This window comes from Polypterus senegalus, chromosome 4 (genome assembly GCF_016835505.1).
Source record: "Polypterus senegalus isolate Bchr_013 chromosome 4, ASM1683550v1, whole genome shotgun sequence".
Taxonomy (NCBI): Eukaryota; Metazoa; Chordata; class Cladistia; order Polypteriformes; family Polypteridae; genus Polypterus; species Polypterus senegalus.
In genome coordinates, this window is record NC_053157.1 from 234,184,818 (window position 1) to 234,210,484 (window position 25,667).

General features: G+C 43.0%; 1 protein-coding gene across 1 annotated transcript in view; it reads left to right on the forward strand.

Moving 5' to 3' along the window:
- LOC120528149 (zinc finger protein 721-like) overlaps window positions 1–25,667 on the forward strand; it is a 230,053-nt gene that overhangs the window by 17,950 nt on the left and 186,436 nt on the right. The window contains exon 3 of the mRNA XM_039752212.1: window positions 10,439–11,632. Within this exon, the coding sequence (XP_039608146.1) occupies window positions 10,439–11,632 (1,194 nt within the window). The remainder of the gene's footprint in view (window positions 1–10,438; window positions 11,633–25,667) is intronic.

Below are 25,667 nucleotides of genomic sequence, written 5' to 3' on the forward strand. Positions count from 1 at the left end.
GCAAAAAAAAAACCCCTAAAGTCACGCACGTGATTTCCAAGACTTTCGGCATATGACAAGTGGGGCACATTTGATAAGCACAGCCGACTCCTGTGCTATTGACTAATTACAGGAATATCTGCCATTCCCAAAGTGTATGAGGAGAGGTTAGGAGCAGGTGCTGATACCGCGCGTCTCCGCACCCACCACACGACAAACCAGCTCAGGATCCCAGATTAGGACCCGAGTGCAGCTATGCGACGGGTGACACCTCATGGAATGGAGCAGTCGGAGGTTATTTTATGGTGGCTGGAGTTTCAATTCTGCCACAAAAATATATACAAGGGACATTGAAAAAGTTTCCTCACTTTTTTTTTTAAACTCTGCTAGGGGGCTTTGCCCCCTGCTTGTTTCGCTCGCCAACTCCCAGGCGGGTGCTACGTGCTAGCCACTTTGCGATTCTGCCGCTGGCATATGGGGATGCGGATGTACAATTCAAATAGATTGTTATTTTCATGGGAATTGTTCCATATGCATAATAGAATTAACTATTTTACATTACGGCAAGTAAATAACCATAGTAAAAAAAAAATTGTAAAACGTAATAAATTGAAAGAAAATTATGTTTCATGTTGCGTTCAAGGTATTCGTTGCGTTATACGTTTTTATTCTGTTTGGCTTTGAAATGAATACGCAAATACTTTTTAAACTTACCCTTTTACTGTAAAACTTTTGTCAATATTGCATTAAATTTTGATTCCGTGTTTGGACTTTCATCGTGACCACGCAACGTATAACTGACCGTGAGTGAATTTTGTTTCTTTCTCTCTAATAAATAAGCAGACTTTTTCCAATGTTTGTCCCTGTGATTTGTTAATTGTCATAGCAAAAGCTATTCTAAAGGGAAACTGTAAACGTTTTCATACGAATGGCATATCAAGATCTCCTTTGGTGTCTAATGTTATCTCCTGAAGATTTACTATATTACCTTTCTCGTCGCCTGTTAAAATTTGACATGCCAGAATTGTTCGACCAATATTCAGTACAACTAATCTTATCTTACTGCATAGCCCATCACTCAGACATAAATTACCCAATAATATTACGATACATGCTTCTTTCAACAGTAATTTATGCGGTGCAAGACTGAATGGTGTTAATGGTTATAGGTATTCTTCGTGATATTGTAAGTTGATGTTTTCATCTTCCTCACCATCACCACCAGCTGTTTCAGCAGGGTCTATTGATATGCATTTAACTAATTTGCTGTGTAACCGATTGACAGTTTTCTCATTAATTCGTTTGGCTTCATCGTTTCTCAGTGCTAGGATTGCCCGTGTACTCGTTTTTTATGTTGATAACCCTTCGAGATGAAATTCTTCATTAAGATTTGGACATAATGCGTCTTCTTTTATTGGGAACTTAAAGTGAGGAAAACGTAAAAATTTATAAGAGCTGAAACAGCAGAAACAGTGTCTGACAAAAGCATTCACATCAATGAGAGGTGAGAGGACTGTGGGTGTGGGCCGTTAACCGTAAATGGTTGAGAGGAGGGTGGGGCTTGAATAAATCTCATGGCCAAGTCTCATCTCACAGGACTTGAAAAAACCTCTTGGTATTGTGAGCTGGAGAGCTGATCGCACCCCAAATAGATACAGTTGCCCCTCAGAAAACCACAGACCCTGAAACACTGACCACCCTCACTTTGCTCCTTATCCTTGCACTATAACGCTTAATACAAGCCTCACGGTACTCCGCCGACTTATAAGCCTTGCAGCCTGTCAGTTTGGAATTGATTGTTTGCTTTCATCTCTCTCTGCTCCTAGCGGAACTGTCATCTCTGACTTGTCATGGAGCACGTTTAAGCTTATGTGTTTGCGGTGTTTGAATAAAAATCCTTCTTGTTTCTACGACCTTCTGTGTGTCTGTGCAAATCTGTAACCCAAGCATGACAAGTGGTACCAGGAGTGGTTGCACAGATGGATGCCGCCGAAGAATTATTTCAGAGGTCTAAAACTTATGCATTTAAAGACTGGAAACTAAACATGGATGACCCAATCCGTGCGCAAATTCAAGATTTGATACATAAAGTGCACTGTTGGTTTGAAGGAGACGTGATGGAAACAGTTGTCGTGAATATATTACTGACCGGCATACCTGAAGTTCTTCGAGATGAATTTCTACGCCATGATATTAAATCATTAACAATTATGTCCAGACGATTAGAGGGTTCACAGTCCGCTTGGAGAAAGAGCGGTGGATTTCGTGCTGCTTCGCAACCTGTGAACGAGCGTCCAGGACATTCTCGCCTCGATCGACAAGCTGCAGGACCTGAAAATCTAATGGGGTCAGGTAGGACCCGGAAATCCAGTCGTAGATGGGACGCCTGTTTCTGGGGAGACAGCGGCAACAGCGGGCGAGAAACCGTGGACACTACAGAGCACGTCGGCGTGGGCGTCGCAGAGGATATTTCGAAACGGAGCCGACCGTAGATGTTTCCGATGTGATCAGCTCGGCCATTTGGCAAGAGATGTCGCTTGTCTCCAGCTCATTCAATGGAGATTGGACTGGCGAGATTTGTTGCTCAACTATTACATATCCGGATGGAAAAGATGGCTTGTTGATCCCGGTGAAATTGGGGCAGAGAAATCTCAGCATTGTTAGACTCGGAAGTGACCTTTGTATTGTGAGACGAGACTGTCTTAATGAACAATGCCTTAGAGACTGTGAGACTGTAAAAATACGCTGTGTACATGGTGATGTTAAAGATTATCAGACTTTACTTCTTCCTTTAACTTATAGGGGCCACTTTAAGGTTTGGTCTGCCGTTTGACTCGTGCCCTTGGCCATTACTCATAGGACGGAGAAATGCCCTTTTTCGAAACTGATTAATAAATGTAAGGGACCAGTAGTCCAGTCCACTAATGAACTTAGTGGGGGAGAAGAAGAAGAAACCAAGAGAAGAACTGGTAGCGGCGGGAAAATCTAGAGCCCAACTTAGATATTGAACCCGATCTCTCCAGCGAGACGGAGGAGGTCACCCCCGACAATCTTCCAGAATGGGCTGCTCCTTCTACATCTTCCCAGATTGCAAACGCCTCGAACACAAACCGCGTTAACGAACAATCAGATTTTGTGCGTTTGCAGCATACTGATAGCTCATTAGAATATGCATTTAAACAGGCTCGCCCTGCTAATGACTCTTATTACCAAGAGCGTAATTCGGGGTGTGAAAACCCCACACTTTATAGAAAAGGACGGTTGCCTTTTCAGAGTGATCTCAGATCATTTGGAGGGGAATTTATTGAACAACTGGTGGTACCTGAAGCACATAGGGAAACTGTTTTGCATCTGGCACATTCACACATCTTGGGGGGGCACCTCGGTGCCGACAAAACTAGAGACCGGTTATCAAAACGATTTTATTGGCTTAATATGGGAAAAGATGTTGAACGATTTTGTACTTCATGTCCAGACTGCCAGATCGTCTCTGCTTATAAGCCTCCTCGGGCTCCCCTTTGTCCTATGCCCATATTGGAAGTTCCCTTTCAGCGTGTGGGATTAGATATTGTGGGACCATTACCTAAGACTAAGGATGGGTACCAATATTTGCTGGTGTTGGTTGATTATGCGACACGATATCCAGAAATGATTGCGCTGAAAAGGCCAACTCTTCGCTGTAGCCAAAGCACTATGTGAAACTTTTACTCGTATTGGTATCCCTAGAGAAATCTTAACTGATCAGGCACACCTTTCACTTCTCGCTGATGAAACAATTGTGTGACAGCTTTGCTATTAAGAAATTGAGTACTACTGTTTACCATCCTCAAACGAATGGTTTAACCGGCGATTTAACAAAACATTGAAACAGATGATCAGGCGAGTTGCTCATAATGATCCCACAACATGGAACACTGTCCTACCTTTGTTTTGTACGGGTGCGAGAATCACCACTGGTGTCCACTGGCTTGAGTCCCTTGAAGTTGTTATTCGGCAGGCGGCTGCGAGGCATCCTGGATGTGGTACGTGAGGTATGGATAGGAAGCGAGAGAGCAGCTAAGGTCCAAGCTTTGCAGATCGACTAATTTCGTTGCAAGACAGAATTTCTATGCTTTCCTCTATTGCTGTGGAACACCAACAACGAGAACAGGAAACTCAGAAGCGTCTTTACGATAGGCAGCAAGCTCCGTGAGTTCAAACCTGGCGATCGTGTTTTGGTACTGGTTCCCTCGGATCCACACAAATTCTTAGCTAAATGGCAGGGCCCGCCATTATTGAGGAGCGTATGAGTCCGTAAATTACAAGGTTAGAATACCAGGCGGCAAAACCATTCCAGATTTTACACATTAACCTCTTGAAGGAATGGCATGACCGGCAAGAGGTTAACACTTCCTTGGCTGCTGTTTCTCAGACCGATGTTACCATTGGTAACGATCTTACTGACACGCAAAAGACAGAACTGTTATCTTTGATAGAACGGAACACTGATGTCTTTTCAGATTTACCAGGCAAGACTAACATTACAAAACATAAAATTACCACTGCACCTGATGTTCGTACAGATGCGGCCGTTCGGATACGAAGCGCGAAATATTGTGCAAGAGGTAAAAAGATGCTGACACTGGGTGTAATTGTGAAAGTAAAGTGACTGGTGCAGCCCAGTCGTATTAGTCCCAAAGCAAGATGGTTCGGTTCTGTATCGATTTCAGGCGCTTGAATAAGGTCTCTAAATTGATGCTTATCCCATGCCCGTGTCGATGAACTGTTGGAAAAACTGGGTCAGGCGAGCTATATCTCCACGCTAGATCTCACGAAAGGCTATTGGCAGGTGCCTTTAGAGGCTAGCAGTTGTGAGAAAACGGCATTTGCGACTCTGACGGACTCTATGAATTTACAAGACTCCGTTTGGTCTTCACGGGGCACCTCTAACTTTTCAGCGTATGATGGATCAGATCCTACGTCCTCATTCTGAATATTCCGGGGCATACCTTGACGATGTCGTGATTTTCAGCAATGATTGGAAAACACACTTAGAGCGGCTTCAAGCCATTCTTGAAAGCTTGAGACAGGCTGGCCTTACTGCTAACCCTAAGAAATGTAAACTAGGCATGTCCGAGACTCATTACTTAGGCTATTCTATGGGCAAGGGTTTACTTAGGCCACAATTAAGGAAAATAGAAGAAATGCTTGTTTACCCGAGACCTGAGACACAGAAACAAGTACGCGCTTTTCTGGGGCTCACTGGTTACTGCAGAAAATTCATTCCAAATTTTTCACATAGAGCTGCTCCTCTTACAGAACTTACTAGAGGCAGGAAAAAACCGACCTATCTTGTGGACAGGAAATTGTGAACGTTCTTTCAACGATTTAAAAAAAGCATTGTCTTCTTACCCGGTTCTAAGGAACCCGGATTTCACAAAAGATTTTATCTTGCAAACAGGCGAGTGCATTTGGTGTGGGCGCAGTCCTCTCACAAATTTTTGATGGAGAAGAACATCCAATCACATATTTGAGTAGGAAATTACTTCCTAGGGAACGCAATTACAGTAATCCCTCGCTATATCGCGCTTTGACTAAATATATATCACAGATTTTTTGCTGGTTCGCGGATTTCTGCAGACAGTGGGTCTTCCTCAGTTTGTTTGCCCAGTTGATTTCATACAACGGATGCTATTGGCGGATGGCTTAGAAGCTACCCAATCAGAGCATGTATTACATATTAACTAAAACTCCTCAATGCTATAAGATATGCATCCCGCGTGCAGCTTGATTGTTTGCTTGTCTCTGCCTCTCTCTCACCCTCTCTGACATTCTCTGCGCCTGACGGAGGAGATGTGAGCAGAGGGGCAGTTTGCACACTGGCTGTTTGCTTAGAAGATACTGACGCTCCTCTAAAAATGCCGCGGCAAACTTAAAAGCACACGTATTGATTTTTTGATTGTTTGCTTTAATCTCGCTCTCTCTCTGACGTTCTCTGCCTGGCGGAGGAGATGTGAGCAGAGGGGCTGTTTGCACAGAGGCTGTTTGCTTAGAAGATACTGACGCTCCTCTAAAATATGCTGCGGCAAACTTAAAAGCACAAGTATTGATTTTTGATTGTTTGCTTTTCTTTGCGAGCGCTCTCTCTCTCCCTCTGAAATTCTCTGCTCCTGAAGAGAAGAAGAATAATTTGCATTCTTTTAATTGTGAGAAAGAACTGTCATCTCTGTCTTGTCATGGAGCACAGTTTAAACTTTTGACTAAAGGGTGTTATTTCATGTCTAGAGGGCTCTAATAATGTTAACAGTGTGGGAGAGTTTATAAGGGCTTAAAATATATAAAATAACTACACAAACATATGGTTTCTACTTCGCGGATTTTCGTCTATCGCGGGGGGTTCTGGAACGCAACCCCCGCGATCGAGGAGGGATTACTGTGTTCTACAATTGAGAAAGAATGCTTGGCAATTAGGTGGGCTGTGGAAGCGCTTCGCTATTACTTGTGGGGACGAAACTTCACTTTGCTAACTGATCATGCTCCACTTCAGTGGTTGTATCGACAGAAAGATACAAACTCTCGTCTAATGAGATGGTTTCTGGGTTTACAACCTTACAGTTTCACAGCAAAGCACCGACCAGGTTCTGAACACATCAACGCAGACGTATTATCACGACTACATGAACATGAACTTGGAGAGTCGCTTGATTCACACGAATGTGAATAAAGCTGAGGGGGGAGAGTGTGAGCTGGAGGGCTGATCGCACCCCAAATAGAGACAAACGACCCTGGGAAAACCACAAACCCTGAAACACTGACTACCACCCTCACATTGCTCCTTATCCTTGCACTATAACGCGTAATACAAGCCTCGCGCGGTACTCTGCCGACTTATAAGCCTTGCGCAGCGCCTGTCAGTTTTGGAATTGATTGTTTGCTTTTCTCTCTCTCTCTCTGCTCCTAGCGGAACTGTCATCTCTGACTTGTCATGGAGCCGCTTTAAGCTCATGTGTTTGCAGTGTTTGAATAAAAATCCTTCTTGTTTCTCGACCTCCTGTGTCTCTGTGCAAATCTGTGACCCAAGCGTGACAATATATATATTAGAAAGATAGATAGATAGATAGATAGATAGATATAGAGATATATATATATAGATTATATATATAGATATAGATTATATATATATCTATATATTAGATATATATATCTATATATTATATATATATATATATATATATATATATATATATAGATATATAGATATATATAGTGTCACGCATCGAGCGATTAGGAGGCCTCGGACTGATTCGAGAACACCTGGGAAAACATTTGCCGCCAGGGAATGGCGGGTATTAACTTTCTCCCTCTGCTTCCTTATAGAAAAGAGACCTTCCAGCACCATAGGCCTGGTTTGACCGCAGTGCGGTACTTCCGCCCTTCCTCCGCCATCTTGCCCTGACGTCATCCTTCCCATCCTCCCTTGCGGTCCTTCCCAGCTGTCCTTCACTTCCGGCTCCACCCCTATAAAATGGCCGCGACGCCGTCTCCTGGCTGTGAACTTATGAACTGTTTAGTTTATGCTTATGACCTTTTTCTTTGTTTTGAAAAATATCTGTACAATATACGGGGCCGGAAAACCCCAACCCTTATTGCTGTCTCCTTGGTCCTTTTACAATAGATATATAGATATAGATAGATATATAGATAGATATAGATAGATATAGATATAGATAGATAGATATAGATAGATAGATATAGATAGATATATAGAGATATAGAGAGATATATATATAGATAGATAGATATATATAGAGATAGAGATAGAGATAGATAGATAGATTATATATCGATATATATATATATATCTCTATATTAGATATATATATATATATATATATATATATATATATATATATATCTATATATTATATATATAGATAGATATATATATATAGAGATATACAGTATATAGATATAGAGATAGAGGTGGTACTATATATTTGAATTGTGATTGAATGGACGTGAAGCATTTAGCACAGCTGCCGCAAGATTCCGGAGCTCAGGGGTCTAATTCTGTACCCTGTTGTTGTTCAGTTGGATTTCACATGTTCCCTGTATGTCTAAGCCTTTGGGGGTCACAGGTGGCACTTTGGTAGCACTTATGCCTTGCAGTATGGAGAGCAGAGGTTCACATGTGTGGTAGCGCTTTGAGTGGTGAGCAAAGCTCAATATAAATGTCATGAGTTGTTATTATCACTCCAGTTCTTCTTTGAAATCTCCAAAAGCTTTCAGTACAGGTGAGCTGGTGACCCTAAATCGGCCCAATTAGAGTGGGTGTGAAGGGGCCTGGGATGGACTGGCACCCCCTATAGGGTTGGTGTCTGACACTTCCAGGATAGGCCCTGGCCTCCTATGTGTGATTTTTTTAGTTTGATGATATTATGGTATGTTTTGTGTTACGTTAATGTCCTAAGTGCATACTGATTTATCAGGCTTCACCTAATATTGTGTATGTGTACATTACATAATAATCAATGTATGAAAAGCAGATGGGCAAAATGAGGACGGGTTCACAGATTTTAGAAATCTGTCTATCCGTTTGTGAGAATCAGAGTTTATGGACAATAGAGAGATATATTAAGAGTTTCAAAAACAAATGACATCATCACTTTTCTACACAGTCGCCTTCTTTTGCGATGCAATTTTTCCCGGTGTCACACCCACTTTTTAATGCCATCAGCAAAAAATGTTTTTGCCTTCACTGTTTCCAGTGAAAAAATATAAAAGTGCAGAAACTTTTTGAACGTCCCTTGCATGTGAGAAATCTTAATATTTTCAAGTGTGTGTAGCCAAATATAGGAGCCTACTGCAGCAGCTGCATCACACACAGGGAAGATGCCGGTCCTTGTGGGGGCCTACAAGTCAATGTCAGACCCCTTCATCCATATGCCCACTTGGGTCCAAGTACATCTAACAAGTGTGTGTGTGTGTGTGTGTGTGCAGAAGACATTGGGGACGCCAAGGCTAACATGGAGAACACACACAAAGACTGGGTGCATTATTTGACCAGTGCATGATTGAGGTACGTTGAGGTAGCTGTGCTAAACACTTCTCACCACGCTATGCTGATGCAAGTGCCTGTTTGCATAAGAAATGTGGCAAATGAGAGGCAACCGTTCTGTCCATCAGGCCCATTTGTTTAGCTAATAGCTGAGCTGTCCTAATATCTCATCCAGATTTTGTCTTAAACGTCTATTTTTCTGCTTCAACTACATGTCTTGCTGGTTCGTTCCTGAGTCCCTTTGCATTAAGAAGTGCTTCTGCATTTTCAGATTCTGAATACAAATTAAACATAAATATCATTAAATAAATCATAGAAAAGCAAAGAAAACTTGAATTCATGTGCCCAACTGCCATTTCTGTAGGCCATTTGCCCCTCTCTTGTCAGCGCAGCGCTCTGGGGCTCTGAGTCCATCATTGAACATGACCAATCCATAGCAAGGCTCTGTTAAAATATGAGAAGGAAAGGAATGAGAGGAACAACATGAAAGGGAGGATCTGTAAGAGCAGTGAAATAACAGAGTAAGGAAGCGGTGGTGACCACCGGACATGGAAGAGCTTGAACTTGATTTTGGCTGAATCCTCATGACAGGCACGCATCAAAAGGCTCCAGCTGTCAGATCCCACTCATCCATCCATCTATTCATTTCCTTAACCAAGAGTTAGGAACATTAGGACAGTCTGGATGAGAAGATGCCGTTCAGCCCAACAAAGTTCACCAGTCCTGTCCACATCAAGTCAAGTTTTGAAAGTCCTTCAAGTCTACTACTTGGTCGCTTATTCCAAGTGTCTATCGTTCTTTGTGTAAAGAAAAACTTCCTAATGTTTGAGTGAAATTTCCCCTTAACAAGTTTCCAACTGTGTCCCCGTGTTCTTGATGAACTTATTTTAAAGTCACCGTCTCGATCCACTGCACTAATTCCATTCATGATTTTAAACACTTCAGTCAGGTCCCCACTTAATCTCCTTAAGACTCAGCTCTTTCTGTCATTCCTCTTTGTTCATCCCATGTATCCCCTGAATCAGCCTTCACTCTTCTCTGGACCTTCTCTAGTGCTGTTATGTCCTTTTTGTAGACCAGAACTACACCCAGGACTCCAGATGAGGCCTCACCAGTGTGTTATAAAGCTTGAGCAGAACCTCCTGTGACTTGCACTCTACGCGTTGTGGGCTGCTTTGGAATAAGACTGACCTCAACCCTAGAATAGATGTCAGTCTGAATGCTGCCATACACGAGAACACCAGATGGTGATTAACACAGCAGACACATCTGTGGGATGTGAGAGGAAGATGGAGAAATTGAACAGACAGCAGGAGAACATGCTGACCAGAATTAGGACCTCATGTCCAGTGTCTTGCTCATCTCTTTTTATAATTTCCTTATTAAAACTAAACTGCTTGTTTTGTTTGTTTGTTTAAACAGATTACCAGAAGAATGGCAGTTTCTGTCCGAGTCCAGTTGGTCAGACATCTCTTCAGAGCAGCAGCTTTCTTCCTACTGTTAAACTAACACAGGGAGACGTCATCAGCACTGGGCAACAACAATTATACAATACAGACAAAGAGTCCTTGCAGGCCTACAGTGAATGCAGGAAAATATTCAAAAACGCTCCTGACTGCCAAGATTATAAGGCTACTCGTAAAAGAAAGGAACCCTATGTCTGTTCAGAATGTGGTAAACTCTACTCCAGGAGTCGCTCTCTTTACAAACACAAAAGAAATCACACTATCGGAAAGCCTTACAGCTGTTCGGAGTGTGGCAAGTGTTTCTTAGACAACAGCAGTCTTACCAGCCATATGAGAATTCACACTGGAGAGAAACCATTTTGTTGTTCAGAATGTGGCAAACGATTCTCACAAACTAGCCATCTTCATCGACACACGAGAATCCACACTGGAGAAAAACCTCATTGCTGCTCTGATTGTGGGAAACGATTCTCTGATAAGAGTGCTCTTCAGAAGCACAAACTAATTCATACTGGAGAGAAGCCATATTGCTGTTCTGAATGTAACAAGAAATTTACTTGCAACAGAAATCTTCAGAATCACAAACTAATTCACACTGAAGAGCAACCTCATTGTTGTTCTGAATGCGGCAAAAGATTTTTGTATATTAGCAGTCTTCTGGCGCATGGAAAAATTCACAATGGAGAAAAGCCTTATTGTTGTCCCGATTGTGGTAAGCGATTCTTTAACAACAGTGCCCTTCAACGCCATAAAATAATTCATACTGGTGAGAAACCTCACGGCTGCCCCGAATGTGGCAAGCATTTTTCAGACAGCAGCAGTCGTATTAGGCATATGAGAATCCACACTGGAGAGAAACCTTGTTGCTGTTCAGAATGTGGCAAACGATTCTCGCATATAAGCCATCTTCGGAGCCACACAAAAACTCACACTCAAGAAAAACCTCATGGATGTTCTGAATGTGGCAAGCGATTCTCCCATTTAAGCAATCTCCAGAGGCACACCAGAACTCACACTGGAGAGAAACCATATTGCTGTTCAGAGTGTGGCAAACGATTCACACTAAAATGCAGTCTTCGGAGGCACACAAGAATCCACACAGGAGAAAAACCTTATTGCTGTTCTGAATGTGGCAAACACTTTTCTGTCAGTAGTCGGCTCCAGAGACATCAAAGAACTCACAGAAACTAGAAACTATATTGCTGTTGTGAAGTAAAACAATATCTTCCGTAACAGTAGTCTTCAGACTCTAAAGAGTTTCTATTAAAATGATCAAATACCATCACTCCATATTAATTACAGAAGGAAGCACCATTAAGGACAGTAGAAGTACTAGGCCGAGCCCTGTCAGCAAATCCAAATAAAGTAACAGCAGTAGCAGTGTAAACGTCACTTCATGACTCAAGAGTGAGGGTCATTCCTGTCTTGAAACTAAGCCAAACAAGTCACTGTTGAGAATTTACTACAAAGGACAACCTTATTGCTGTTCTGAATGTGGCAAACACTTTTCTGACAGTAAGACTTTTCAGCATCACACACAAATGTATACTGGAGAGAAAGAAGAACCCGCCTAACACTGCAGTGGGCTGGCGCCCTGCCTGGGGTTTGTTTCCTGTTTTGTGCCCTGTGTTGGCTGGGATTGGCTCCAGCAGACCCCCGTGACCCTGTAGTTAGGACATAGCAGGTTGGATAATGGATGAATGGAAGAACCCGCCTAACTACTGAAGTCCCAATGAGTACCTTCATGGGGTGGGCTTCATTGTTTTACGTCCCATGCAAAATCTCATCTTGATTAATATTAATTGATCGAAAATATTAATTCATTCTCCCAACATTAAAATATTCTAACCCCCTGGATTAACACTAGGGTAGGTGATAGTGCAACATCTTCATATGAAGAGAAGAAGACCTCCAATGTGGCGACAGTCCGGATGGACAGTGGAATAAATTAGACCACAAACGGACAACTTGTGCACCAGACACAGCCCAGTGGTGAATGGAAGTGGAAGAAGAGGTCAAGTACTGTTGTGACAAAAAAACAAACAGGAGGACTTGTGCAAAATTAGCGCTTCAGAAATTAATGTTGATTCCCAAATTGGGAAAGATGACTGATGTGATCGGGTGGCATAGTGGTAGCACTGCTGCCTTGCAGTTTGGAGACCTCGTTTTGCTTCCCAGGTCCTCCCTGCATGAAGTTGGCATTTTCTCCCTGTTTATTGCTAGGTTTTCCTCCCACAGTCCAAAGACATGCAGGTTAGGTGCATTGGCGATTCTAAATTGTCCCTAGTGTGTGTAGGTGTGTGTGTGCCCTGTGGTGGGCAAGCGCCCTGCCTGGTGTTTGTTTTCTGCCTTGCACTCTGTTTTGGCTGGGATTGGCTCCAGCAGACCCCCGTGACCCTGTAGTTAGGATATAGCGGGGTTGGATGATAGATGGATGGATGCGATCTTAAGATCCTAAATTACGATTATCAACAGAGGGAATCAAATACATCAAGAGAAATTTGAATATTGTTTAAAAAAACAGCAAAAAAAGGTAAAATAATCCAAAGAGAAAGAAACCCAACCCAGAGGGCATGAGAACAGAACGGGCAAAGACCTGGGAGGAAGAGAAGAGGAGGGCCGCATATAGCGCGTCATCTATAACAACGTGAAAGCAACAGCAGCCAAATCAAATGAAAAAGGTGGAAGAAGGCGTACTTCAGAAATAAACACCCCGATATGAACAGACATCTCCCAGAAGTGGAAAGTCCTTAAAAGTAAGCGATTCTCATAAAAATGTTAGAGGCGGTTTGGTGGAATGGAAGGGGAAGGAAGTACAGAGTTAAAGGGACCTCAAGAGCCAATGTGGCACACAGTCGGCTCAAAGACCTCAAGAGTAGTTGGGAATATCAGAAGATAGTCACCCCAAAATTAAAATATATCAAACAGCTAAAGAGAATACCCTGAAAATAGCAGAACAGACGCCATCAATAGATGTCAAAGAAATCGACAAAATCTAGGAAGAGCTGCTGGACAAACACGCAGAAATCTGTAGAAGAGAGAAGGTGCCACGAATATCGTTATAAACAAGACTGAGATTATTATTATAGCTGAGATCAACAAGGCCATGACTGAAATAAAGGAAAGCCAACAGCAGATGATGGACATAACAATGGGAAGAGGTGTGAGCTTTGAAACTAACAGAGCAGAGCGATATTGTAGTAAAGAAACCTGGACAAAACGCCACGCAACCACAGACAAAGCAAACTGAACAAAAATAAATCTAGAGTGGAAAGTGTCCTTAGTGAAGGCCTCCATGGAAGGTGTGAGATCTCATCTGGTCCTGGCTAAAATACAACAAATAAAACTACTGCACTGTATGTATATTACCACCGGAACTTCACAATGGCCAACAACAAACTGAAATACACCTGGTGGAGGCTCAACAACTGAGAAGGTACAAACAAAAATGAAAGGAAAACGATACACAATCAATTAACCAGGGACCCCCGGAAAAAGTTTTATATAATTATACATCAGAGACCCACTAGAGGTGAACTACACCACCAGATAAAAAAAAAGGGGATTGAAATGTTCAGGTCAGGTGATGTCGAGGAGTGTGCACTGGTACAGCACGTTGTCGCACCCACCACACGACGAATGAGCTCGGGATCCCAGGCAGAAGTGCAAGTCCAATCCCAGCCATCCATCTGCATGCAGCCAGGTGTTTTGTGGACGTCCCCTTGGCCTGGTCCAGCTGCTCGTGCCCTCAGAAACAAAGATCCTACGAGCCGGATCATCCCTCGGGGAATCACGCCACATGGCCGTTTTGACTTAACTGACGCTTCCAACAGATGTGATGAGGCACAAGAGCACAGTCAAGAAGAAGAAGAAGAAGAAAGGTTAAGCTAAATACAGAAAGACCTTCACATAAAAAACAACACGGATAAAGGAAATGAAATGATCTGAGGTAACAATTCGATGAACTACAAACTACACTTGGATCCTCTAAGAGGAGGACACCACACTAAACCTCTGGCATGTATATGATGAAGCTCAAAATCAAGAAGAACAGTTAAGCTAAAAACAGAAAGACCTTCAAATAAATAAAAAAAAAAAACACGGATAAAGGAAATGAAATGACCCGAGGTAACCATTGATGAACTACAAACTACACTTGGATCTTCTACTAAGAGGAGGATGCCACACTAAACCTCTGGCATACGGCACAGCACCACGATATGGCTGAGTGTGAAAATGTGCTACACATGACACCAAAGTGACTGCCCGTAGGAACAACTCTGCCACCTCCACCATCAGAGCCAACATTGACCATCCCGTGACCTGCTTCTCCACCGTACAACGAGCACTTCACAGCAACAGATGGCAAAAAAAAAAAATCAAAATCAGTCATATGAACTGTGAAAGACACATGAAAAAAGGTTTGGGGCATCCCACCCTTATATTGTCCCTGGCTGCAAATGGGTATTCAAATAAACTCAGAAGTGCGCTGGTCGAGTTCCAAGACTGAACTGATCGACTAATGAGATGATGGTGGCTTTAAAGGCCGAAACCGGAAGTGAAGTCTTCAGTAGCACCAAAACCGGAAGTGACATCCTCCGTGGTGCCAGAACCGGAAGTGATATCGTTTGTGCCACCAGAACCAGATGTGACGTCGTTACCTCCATTTGGTCCACTGAGCTTCCTCCTAATCACACGTGTGTGGGAAAACGAAAACAACATGAACATGAAATGAAAACAAAAAGGAGATCCCACAAATCAAAATATTGGCTATTAGGCAAATAACACCATAATGGAGTTGTGTTAGAAGGGCCGAGACCCGAGAGTGGACCATAGGAAGGCCTTCAACAGAATTCCACACTCGTGAATTAGCAAAAATCTGGAACCAACATCAAACGCACCGCTTCCTACTTTTGGTTGCTGTCTGTCTTCTCTACGGTAGCCCTGCGTGTGAAAGGTCCTGCTGTCCATGGGCTTTCTGAAACGTCACGTAGTCTACACACAGGCAGTTTCTTTGGTCTTCTATCAGCACTTGCATTCTCAAAACAAAAATCTGCCCGCTTGCTTCCTCAGAGCACACGATGACCTCGACTCACAGCTTGTCTCTCAGAAACTCGAAACAAGGCAAGTGAGAAGGACAAGCAGACAAGAGGCCTCTCTTGGCAAATCAATGGTGTCCTTTTAGGCCTAGACTTTTCATAGCTAAAAGCACTAAAACTAATAATAAGGCATATCGATCCTTCATTGAAATTCTCAACAACAGCAGGGTGACATACAGTACGTGTAGCAAAAAATAAATAAAAAAGACGGGGGACCATAATTGACAGATTGAGGGGATCAGCAGTGAAAACGCTTACGGGGAGCAGGATAGAGTGTGCAGAGAAGTTCAAATCCTCGATGCTTTGCCTCCAGGGTAGTCCTTGGATCAGCAATTACATATATGGAGACACTTGTCAGGTGCTCTGCTCCTTCTTGGCCACTCAGGTCTGCTGAAAAATGGCGTCAGGTGATGCCACCGCTTTGTGTGAGGGCTCAGATCTCATGTGTAGCCCCTGGCTGGTGGATTGAGCTGCCTAACTCCATTCGAAATGTATTTAAGACTCACTCGTTTGGTGAATTTCTGTCTACCTGATATTATATGCTAGCTTTTGTAGAACCTAGGAAGTGTAACTCACTCTCAACATGTTTTGTTGTAAACTCTTCACTTGTGGTGATCAATTTTGTAACCTCATCCTGTAACAAACGCTTTTTGTTCCCAAACTAATGTTACTCAGTTCAGTTTTGGATAAAAGGGTGTGCTAAGCGAGTACATGTAACAGTAAATAAATCTATCAGCACTTGCATTCGCAAAACAAAAATTTGCCTGCTTGCATCCTCAGAGTGCCTGAAGACCTCGACTCACAGAAACACGAAACAGAGCAAGTGAGAAGGACAAGCAGACAAGTGGCCTCTTTTACCAAATCAATGGTGTCCTTTTAGGCCTGGACGTTTCATAGCTAAAGCTAATAATAAGGCATATCGATCCTTCATCGAACTTCTCAACAACAGCAGGGTGACAAACGTGTGCCACAAAACAACAATAGAAAAGACGGGGACACAGCTTACACCTCTGAGAGTTCTTCGACATCGTCCCAATCTTCTTCACTGACTCCCGGGTAGCCCTAACAACGGCTCTTTTATCTGTGGACAGAATGCTTACCCGTGGCAGCTCGACGGGCACTGTGGGGTTTGCTGTTTGGCTTCTGTTACCCCTCATGGGACTGTTTATAATAAACGGCCCCCGCCACCCTGTTACAGTAGAGAAAAGAGCAATAAGGATTCAGGCTCCAGCCATACAGCTGGTTCAGAAGTGGGTATGTGACACAGGTGGGCTTTGTCAACATGCCACATCTTTGCCATCTAGACAACAAATAAATGAACAAGCACTTCAAGTAGTGTCGACCATGACTGTGGTAGTGGCTGATGGGATTTCTGCTGAATTGACCATCTTTTGAACTGTAGCTTTACTATATATATATATATATATATAGGGATCAATTCCTTCATCCCCTCACATGAGGCCGGGCATTGTTGAGCACCAGGAGGAACCCAGGAGCCACTGCACCAGCATAGGGTCTGACAAGGGGGTCCAAGGATTTCACCCCGATACGTAATGGCAGTCAAGGTGCTGTTGTCTAGCCTGTAGAGGTCTGTGCGTCCTTCCATGGATATGCCTCTCCAGATATACCATCACTGACCCACCACCAAAACCAGTCATGCTGAACGATGTCACAGGCAGCATAATATTCTCCACAGCTTCTCCAGCTCCGAGTGAACCTGCTCTCATCTGTGAAAAGCACAGGGCGCCCGCCAGTGGTGGACTTGCCAATTCTGCTATTCTATGGCAAATGCCAATCGAGCTCCACGGTGCCCACTAGAGGATGTCCGGCCTTCAGGAAACCCTCATGAAGTCTGTTTCTGATTGTTTGGTCAGAATGTTCTGCCTGCCTGCTGGAGTACATTTTGTAGGCTCTGCCAGTGCTCATCCTGTTCCTCTTTGCCCAAAGGAGCAGATGGCGGTGGGTCCTACTGATGCGTTAAGGACCTTCTACAAGGGGCCCTGTCCAGCTCTCATCGAGTAACTGCCTGTCTGTCTCCTGGAATCTCCTCCATCATGCCGTTGAGACTGTGCTGGGAGGCACAGCAGACCTTCTGGCAATGGGAGGCACATATTGGAGAAGTTGGACTACCTGTGCCACCAAACTCTGTAGGGTCCAGGTATGGCCTCATGCTACCAAGTAGTGACACTGACCGTAGCCAAATACAAAACGAGTGACAAAACAGGTGAGGAGGGAAAAATGTCAGTGGCTTCCCTCCAGCTTTGAAACCATTCATTCCTGTTTTGGGGGTTGTCTCATTGTTGCCCCTTTTTTTCATTTCATTAAACTGATTAACAAGCCCCTCTGCTACTTAACTGACCAGATCAGTAGCCCACAAGTTTCATTGACTTGATGCTATACTCTCATTCATTTTTTTGAGTAGTATATATGTATACAAGTTTCCAACTGTGTCCCCATGTTCTTGATAATGTATTGCATGATATACAGTATATATTGTAGATGCCACGTGGGCTGGATGGGCATCCCGGCCAGAAGGGTGGAGCAGAAAGGTTTAACGGAGAGCCTATTAAAAAAAGGAGGTATCGCTGGGGTTTTTTTTTATTCCCCCAGTATGCTAGATGGCAGCAGTCGTGGTCATCGGTGCCCCTGTGGGAAGTCAGCAGGGCATGCTGGGAAATGTAGTCCGGCAGAGCAGCCCTGCTGGGGTCACGGGGTGCCGCAAGAGGTTTGCTGCAGGGAATCAAGCTCCCTACTGTGATGATGGGCTTCCATGTGACCCGGAAGTGCTTCCATTCGGCAATTGCCCTGGCACCGGAAGTACTCCCAGATCTGTAATAAAAGGGGTCGCACTCCCCTATCCAGGCAAGTCAGAGCTGGGAAGTGGAGAGGCAACACTTGACTGGAGGAGTGCAGCGCGGTGGTGAGAGAGTTAATAGGGAGGAGAGGAAGACTTGTGTGTTGTGCTCTTTGTAATTTGAAGGGAACTTGATTAATAAACAACCTTAATTTGAACCGGGACTGTGATTCTGTGTTTGTGTTGAGGTTTGGGCTGGCTGATGCCCAGGAGTCCATCACAATATATAAATATTGTGGTGGGTGACTGGGTCCCATGCCTGGCTGGGATGCCCCTTCTACTTATGTTCCAGGGGAGCAGCCATGGGCTCCTCAGTACCTACCCTGGGATGCTTGCTTTGATGATGGTGGCTCAGGTTCCCCCAGGGTTCCATGGGAGTTGGAGTTCTCCACAACCCTGTGGGGATCTGTGATGGCCGCCAGGGGGTGCTGCATGGATCCCGGAGCCCAGCTGAACAATTCTGCAGACCCGCCCAGAAGTGCAATCAGGAACAGGTGATCAAGCACATGGAGCACTTCCGGGTGGGCTACCACAACTCATGGCCAGAATCGGGACGAAGAAGACAAGCTTTCCTGGGAGGAATGGTGGTGCCATAAGAAGGGTAGTGATGTGTGTTGTGCTTAGTAATTGGGACTGTGTTGTGGCTGGGGGGTTCACAGGGATGACGTACCCTCCAGCTGAAGGAGTATATGTATATATGTATTGTGATGGACAGCCGGCGGTTCAGTCTGGCCGGGACGTCCCTGAGAGTAAAGAATGGAGGAAGGCACTCTTTTCAGGGCACTGCATCCCCAGGGACACTAGGTGGCAGTTCCCCTGGGCAGCAACAGTTCCCCGGATTCACTCGAAGCAACCTGGGATGTGGAGTTCATTTCCTCAGCCCTGTTGAGTGCCGTGGGTGCAACCAGGGGGAACTCACAAAGAACCCTGGACTACTACTGTTACGACAACCCTTAAGTACTTCGGAGTCACGAGGAAGGAAGCCCGCAGTACTTCCAGGCTACTTGAGAACTAATGATGTGTAGTTTGATCTGGAAGAAGAAAAGAATGGAACACTTCCGGGTCGAGGACTAATTAAAGACTGGTCGAGACCCAGCAAAGAGAGCCGGAGTTGGGTGGTAGAGTGACAGAGCTGCTGGGAGGAGTGGAGGATTGTGATTATTGTTGTTGTTATTATTATTATTGCTGGAGAATTGTGGTGCTTTGTGCACTGTATCTGAAGGAAGATATTCAAATTCTTCTTGGTGCTCTTTACAAGTGTGTCTTGGACGTCTGTCAGGTGGGTTTCACGTGGTGCTCCACAGTATGTGCACTGTATCTGAAGGTGTGTAAGATATTCAAATTCTTCTTGGTGCTGTATATGTGTGTATATATATGTGTGTGTATGTGTAGATATGATTACTGTATATGTGTGTGTGTGTATATATGTATACTGTATATGTGTGTATATATATGTGTGTGTGTGTGTAGATATGATTACTGTATATGTGTGTGTATATATGTGTGTGTATATGTGTGTAGATATGATTACTGTATATGTGTGTGTATATATGTATACTGTATATGTGTGTGTATATATATGTGTGTGTGTGTGTGTAGATATGATTACTGTATGTGTGTGTGTGTATATGTATACTGTATATGTGTGTGTATATATATGTGTGTGTATGTGTAGATATGATTATTGTATATGTGTGTGTGTGTTGTGGCAAAGGTGCTATATAGGCGTCAACCTAGCACAGACTGACAACAGAGGCACATGTAAAATAAACAAAAAGAACTTTTAATTTTTCTTCAGCCGTGGAGCACATCTTCCCCGTGTCCCACTGGCCCAACACAGTCCCAAAACAACACCCAAAGTAAAGCACCCCAAACCACCCTCTTCTTCCTCCACTACTCCTCCCAGTCAGCTTCATCGTCCTCCTCCTCCCGACTCTGGTGCCCCTCTTATAGCCCCCCAGCAGTGCTCTAGGTGCTCCCTGATCTACTTCTGGCTGCAGTTCAGCCCAAATGGGCTCATTAAGCCATGCTGCTCCTCCTGGCGGTGGCCACAGAGCCCAACAGGGATGAGCTCCGGTGTTCTGCCATTGTGGCCCCAATGCAACCCAGGGGGGCTGCCTCCAAATGCTCTGGGGGATGTAGGCCGGGCACTCAGGGCTCACTGCACCTGCGTAACCAGTGTGGGTAAGGTCTGACAGTGGCTCTGAGGAATTCATCCCAGTACCTAACAGCAGTCAGGGTACCATTAACTAGCATGTGGGCCAACCAGATCATCAGCAACCCACCACCAATCTGGTCACGCTGGATGATGTTTCAGGGTGCATAACGTTCACCATGGCATCTCCAGACTGTTTTGTGTCCGTCACCAGTGCTCAGCGTGAACCTGCACCCATCTGTGAAGAGAACGGAGCACCAGTGGCAGAGCTGCCAATTGTGGTATTCTCTGGCAAATGCCAATCGGGGGGTGTCCTCCTGTTGCCTCTCCAGTGCCCTTGTTGTCACTTTCATTTGTACCAAAGCAGGTGACGTTGGTATACAGTGACTGGACAGTCTGATGTCCCTGAAGCTGCACTGACTTGGCTTTAGACTGGGAGAGCTGAGTGTTCCCCTCATTTTTGTGAGCTGTGTGTTTAGAATGACACAGCATTGCAAAGTTTTTATCAGGGGATCTCCATCTTGGTGTTAACTGTATGTGGAAGTCTCACAAATGAATAGCCGTGGAGATGGTTGATGCCCATCCAATGTAGGGCTGCAAAACTGATCACCAAATCCACTCTTATCATATTCTTATTATTATGGGTGACTGCAACATCTACATTTATATATGTATAACGCCGCACTGTGACTGTGAGAGCCAAAAGCAGAGTGAGACGTGACCTTTCTTCATAGTTTTCTTCTTTTGTCAGACCAAAGCGTGTCTGTTTATTTATGTATCTACTTAGTTAGGTATTTATTTACTTGAAGAGTAGAAAGACACATTTACCCCTGGGGGTATCTATCTATTATATAGTGCCTTACACATCTATCTATCTATCTATCTATCTATCATATAGTGGCTTTCAAATCTATCTATTTCTCTGTTAGATTTAAGACTTTATGGCACAGCATAGACAACCGTTACAGAGCACATAAAGCCTGTCTCAGTTCATGAAGTGAGTCCAGAGCACCCCGAATATATTACACAATACAAGTTATTTTTTGTAGACAGTGATCCCTCGCTATATCACGCTTCGACTTTCGCGGCTTCACTCTATCATGACTTTTTCTCATACACGCTTACCTCACTACACATGCGCTTTCTGAGAACTTTTATCTCAGCCCTACGATGGCTCCTAAACGTGCTGCTTTTTCTAAGTCTTCTGACAATAAAACTAAGCGCTGGAGGAAGATGCTTACTATCCAGGAGAAGGTGAAACTCTTGGATATGATTAAAGACGGCAATACCCTACAAAAGCCTCCTCACGCATATGAAAAGACAGTGCCAGCAACTGCCTATCAAGATGTTCTTCAGCTGCACACCCAGACACCCACTGCCTACTCTTAGTACTTCTTCACTGAAGACAACAACGCACCTGCTGAAGATACTGCACCACCTCTGAAGACTCTCCTACTGAGGTCGTGCCTTCATTGGTTAGTGGTTGTGTGCAATTAAATGTACAGTACAATAATCTACTATAGAAAAGCGGTCGGGATTGTCCTTCCGTCCCGTGAGTGCAAAGCATGGCGGTATTCCGCTTATTACAGACTTACTACTTGCGGCTTGAGGTACGAAGTGAAGCGATGTGAGCAGAGTTCTGGTGCTGTCACCGTTCCCTTGCTTTTTCTTTAAAACCCTCTAAACGGTTTTTTACTCTAACATAAAAAATGAGAAAGTCCTATCGAAATAAATTTTGGTAGGTTAAAGACGCAAACCCCAAAAGTTCCCCCGTACCCAAAAAACCCCAAGAAGCCTCAAAGGGTTTTACGCCCCCGACACCCCCCCTTTACTCTTAAACAAGAAAAACAACCCTTAGGAAGAAAACCTCAAGGCCTCCAAAGGGGCCTTCTGGTTTAAGTGGTGGTGCAAAAAGTCAGAAAAATTTAAATTTAAACTTGCTTAGGACCTTTATAAAAAACGGCATCCTTTATTACATTTATAACTTCGGTTTAATCAATACTTAAGAATTTCGACCTTCCTTTTTCCTTTTTGGGCATCTCCCTGGGAAAAATAGACAAAATTAACTCATTTTAAATAATGAATCTTTGGAACAACCCCTTTTCCCTGAGACAAAGGAATGGGAAATTTACTTACATTATACAGAAAGGGGGTAGCAATGCGAAATTTACACTTTGGACAGATCAAGGATAAAAAAAAATATTTGAGAATTGTTCCCATTTATTTAAAAACCCCACAATCCAACCTGAGTAAATAAGCCCACTTATGGGTAAGTTCTGGTCGCCTTAAAATTTTTTTTGGACAAAAATTTTAACTCTAACAGTTTTTTCCCCATTTTCTAAATTAAACTGGTTTGGGTTAAAAAGGGTGTTTAGTGGAGAAAGCAAAAAAGTTATTAAATTTTAAAACGGGTTTTTTTTTAAAATTTGGAAAAATCCCCTTTAAAAAAGAAACCTTGCTTAATTATTTAAAATTGGAAAATCAAACCAGTTGGGAAAAACGTAAACTTTTTTAAAAATAAATCAATCAGTAATTTAAAGGGTTTTAAAAGCCAAATTTGAGAATTTTTAAAAGCAAAAAACCTTTGGGAAAGGGGGGGAAAATCTAGAATTAAAACCTTTCCAGGTAATTATGCAGGGTGTAAAAAAATAATAAATAAAAAAACAAAAAAATTCAATACATAACAAAAAAAATTAAGGTATACAAAAAATTGAACATAAAGAATTTAACAGTGATGATACCCATAAGATTGTTCCATCTTGACCACAGCACCAGGGCTCCCCACCCAAATTCCATGAAAAGACTGGCCATCTATGGGGGACCCCTCGGGACGACCCTTACCCCACAGGAATTTTACCAGGCGGAAAAACCCAACATTTAGGCGGCAGAATGGAATATTGAGTTAGACAAAAAATATGGGTTAGTTAATTATACAAATGCGTATTAGTTTAGTAATGATTTAACAAGAGTGCTTTAAAGTTAACAGAAGCTAAGTAGGTGTAAAAAACCGGAAGTTATCTAGCGGAAAAAAGGGCTATGAAGGCATTGGAAGAAGCCATTCCCTTTAAAGGGCTTAACCAAAACCCCCTTTTTTTTTTAAATCTGAACGAACACGGATCTTAAGGTAGGTTTGTAAGTCATGATAAGTTCAGACAAGTAAGCCGGACCTTGGCCATTTAATGCTTTATATGTTAAAAGGAGGATTTTGAAATCTGCCCTAAACTTAACTGGGAGCCAGTGTAAAGATTTAAGAACTGGAGTTATGTGTTCATATTTTCTTGTTCTTGTAATAATTCTTGCAGCCGCATTTTGGATTAACTGGAGGCTGAATAAAGAACAATTTGAACAGCCAGTGAACACCGCATTGCAGTAGTCAATCCTACTAGAGATAAATGCATGAATTAATTTCTCACAATCCTGTTTATTTAGAAAGCGCCTTAATTTCCTTAATTAATATTTTTAAGATGGAAGAAACATGTTTTGGACAACTTTGTAATATGTGCTTTAAATGACATGCTAGAGTCAAAGAGAACTCTGAGATTTTGGGCTGATTCAGTGGGGACTCCAACTGAGTTAAACGATGACAAAATATTATTCTTATCTCTAAATGCCCCCCTTTCCAGACTAGTTTCCCAGCATCTACCATATAGAGGTTCCCATGATGTCTTCCCCACTCAACACCTTTACCCATAACAATCACTTGTTGTTGCAGACCTCCTCATAACAATAATCTTACCCCTGAAGACATCCCTATAACAGTCTTCTTTTCATAACAGTATTTTTGCTGGCAGGACATATTTGTCATCCGGCGATAAGCATCACCTGATTACCCCTTCCTTTATTCTTACGGCCTAATCCTGAGATAGACAAATAGATGTGAAAGGCACCATATAATAGATAGTGTCACAAAAGCCACAAAGAGTCATAGCAAGGTTTGGGGCAGCCACCCATATAATTTGGTTTCCTGGCTGAAAATTGTAGTTTTAAACCCTGCTGTGCACAAAACCGAGTCCAAAACAGAACTGAGGGAATAGGGAAAAGGTGGAGGCTTTTAAAGGGGAAGACAGGAAGTGAAGTCAGAGGGGTCAGGCTCATGAAGGTCTTCAGCCATTGGTTCGAGCCCAGACATGACATCACAGGGGCCGGAGCCGGCAAGGTCTCCTTCCATAGGCTCGGTCCCGGAAGTGACGTCAAGAGGGTCAGGTGGAATCTCCTGTGAGTGGTCTGCAGGAAAGGGAGAAAAAGAGTCAGCGCACTCTGCCACACCCCGGTATGTCTCGGAACTGCCCTTAATCAAGCCCTTTAGCTGCCTCCAATGCACACGTGTGTGACACTATATAGATAGATAGATAGATGTGAAAGGCACTATATAATAGATAGATAGATAGATAGATAGATAGATAGATATGAAAGGCACTATATGATAGATAGATAATTAAAAGCACTATATAACAGAGATAGATATGAAAGGCACTATATGATAGATAATTAAAGGCACTATAATTAAAGGCACTATAACAGATAGATAGATAGATTTGAAAGGCACCATATGACAGATAGATAGATAGATTTGAAAGGCACTATATGATAGATATTAAAGGCATTATATAACAGATAGATTTGAAAGGTACTATATGACAGATAGATAGATGTGAAAGGCATTATCTATTTATTATATAGTGCCTTTCACATCTATCTGTTATAGTGCCTTTCATATCTATCTGTTATAGTGCCTTTAATTATCTATCTATCCTATAGTGCCTTTCACATCTATCTGTCTATCTATCTATCTATCATATAGTACCTTTCAAATCGATCTGTTATATAGTGCCTTTAATATCTATCATATAGTGCCTTTCAAATCTATCTATCTCCTTACCTGTAAAAGGTAAAAAACGTGTGTTATTTTTTTTCCATTGGCTTTCTTCTTTTTTCCTGGTTGTTTCATAATTCATTACTTTGACTTTCAAATATTTTTTAATGTTTGATTTTAGTTCCTTTTCTTTCCTATTAATGTCATCTTTGCTTCTATTTCTATTGTATTCCTTTTACTGTTCATGAAGAGCTTTGAGCTTTT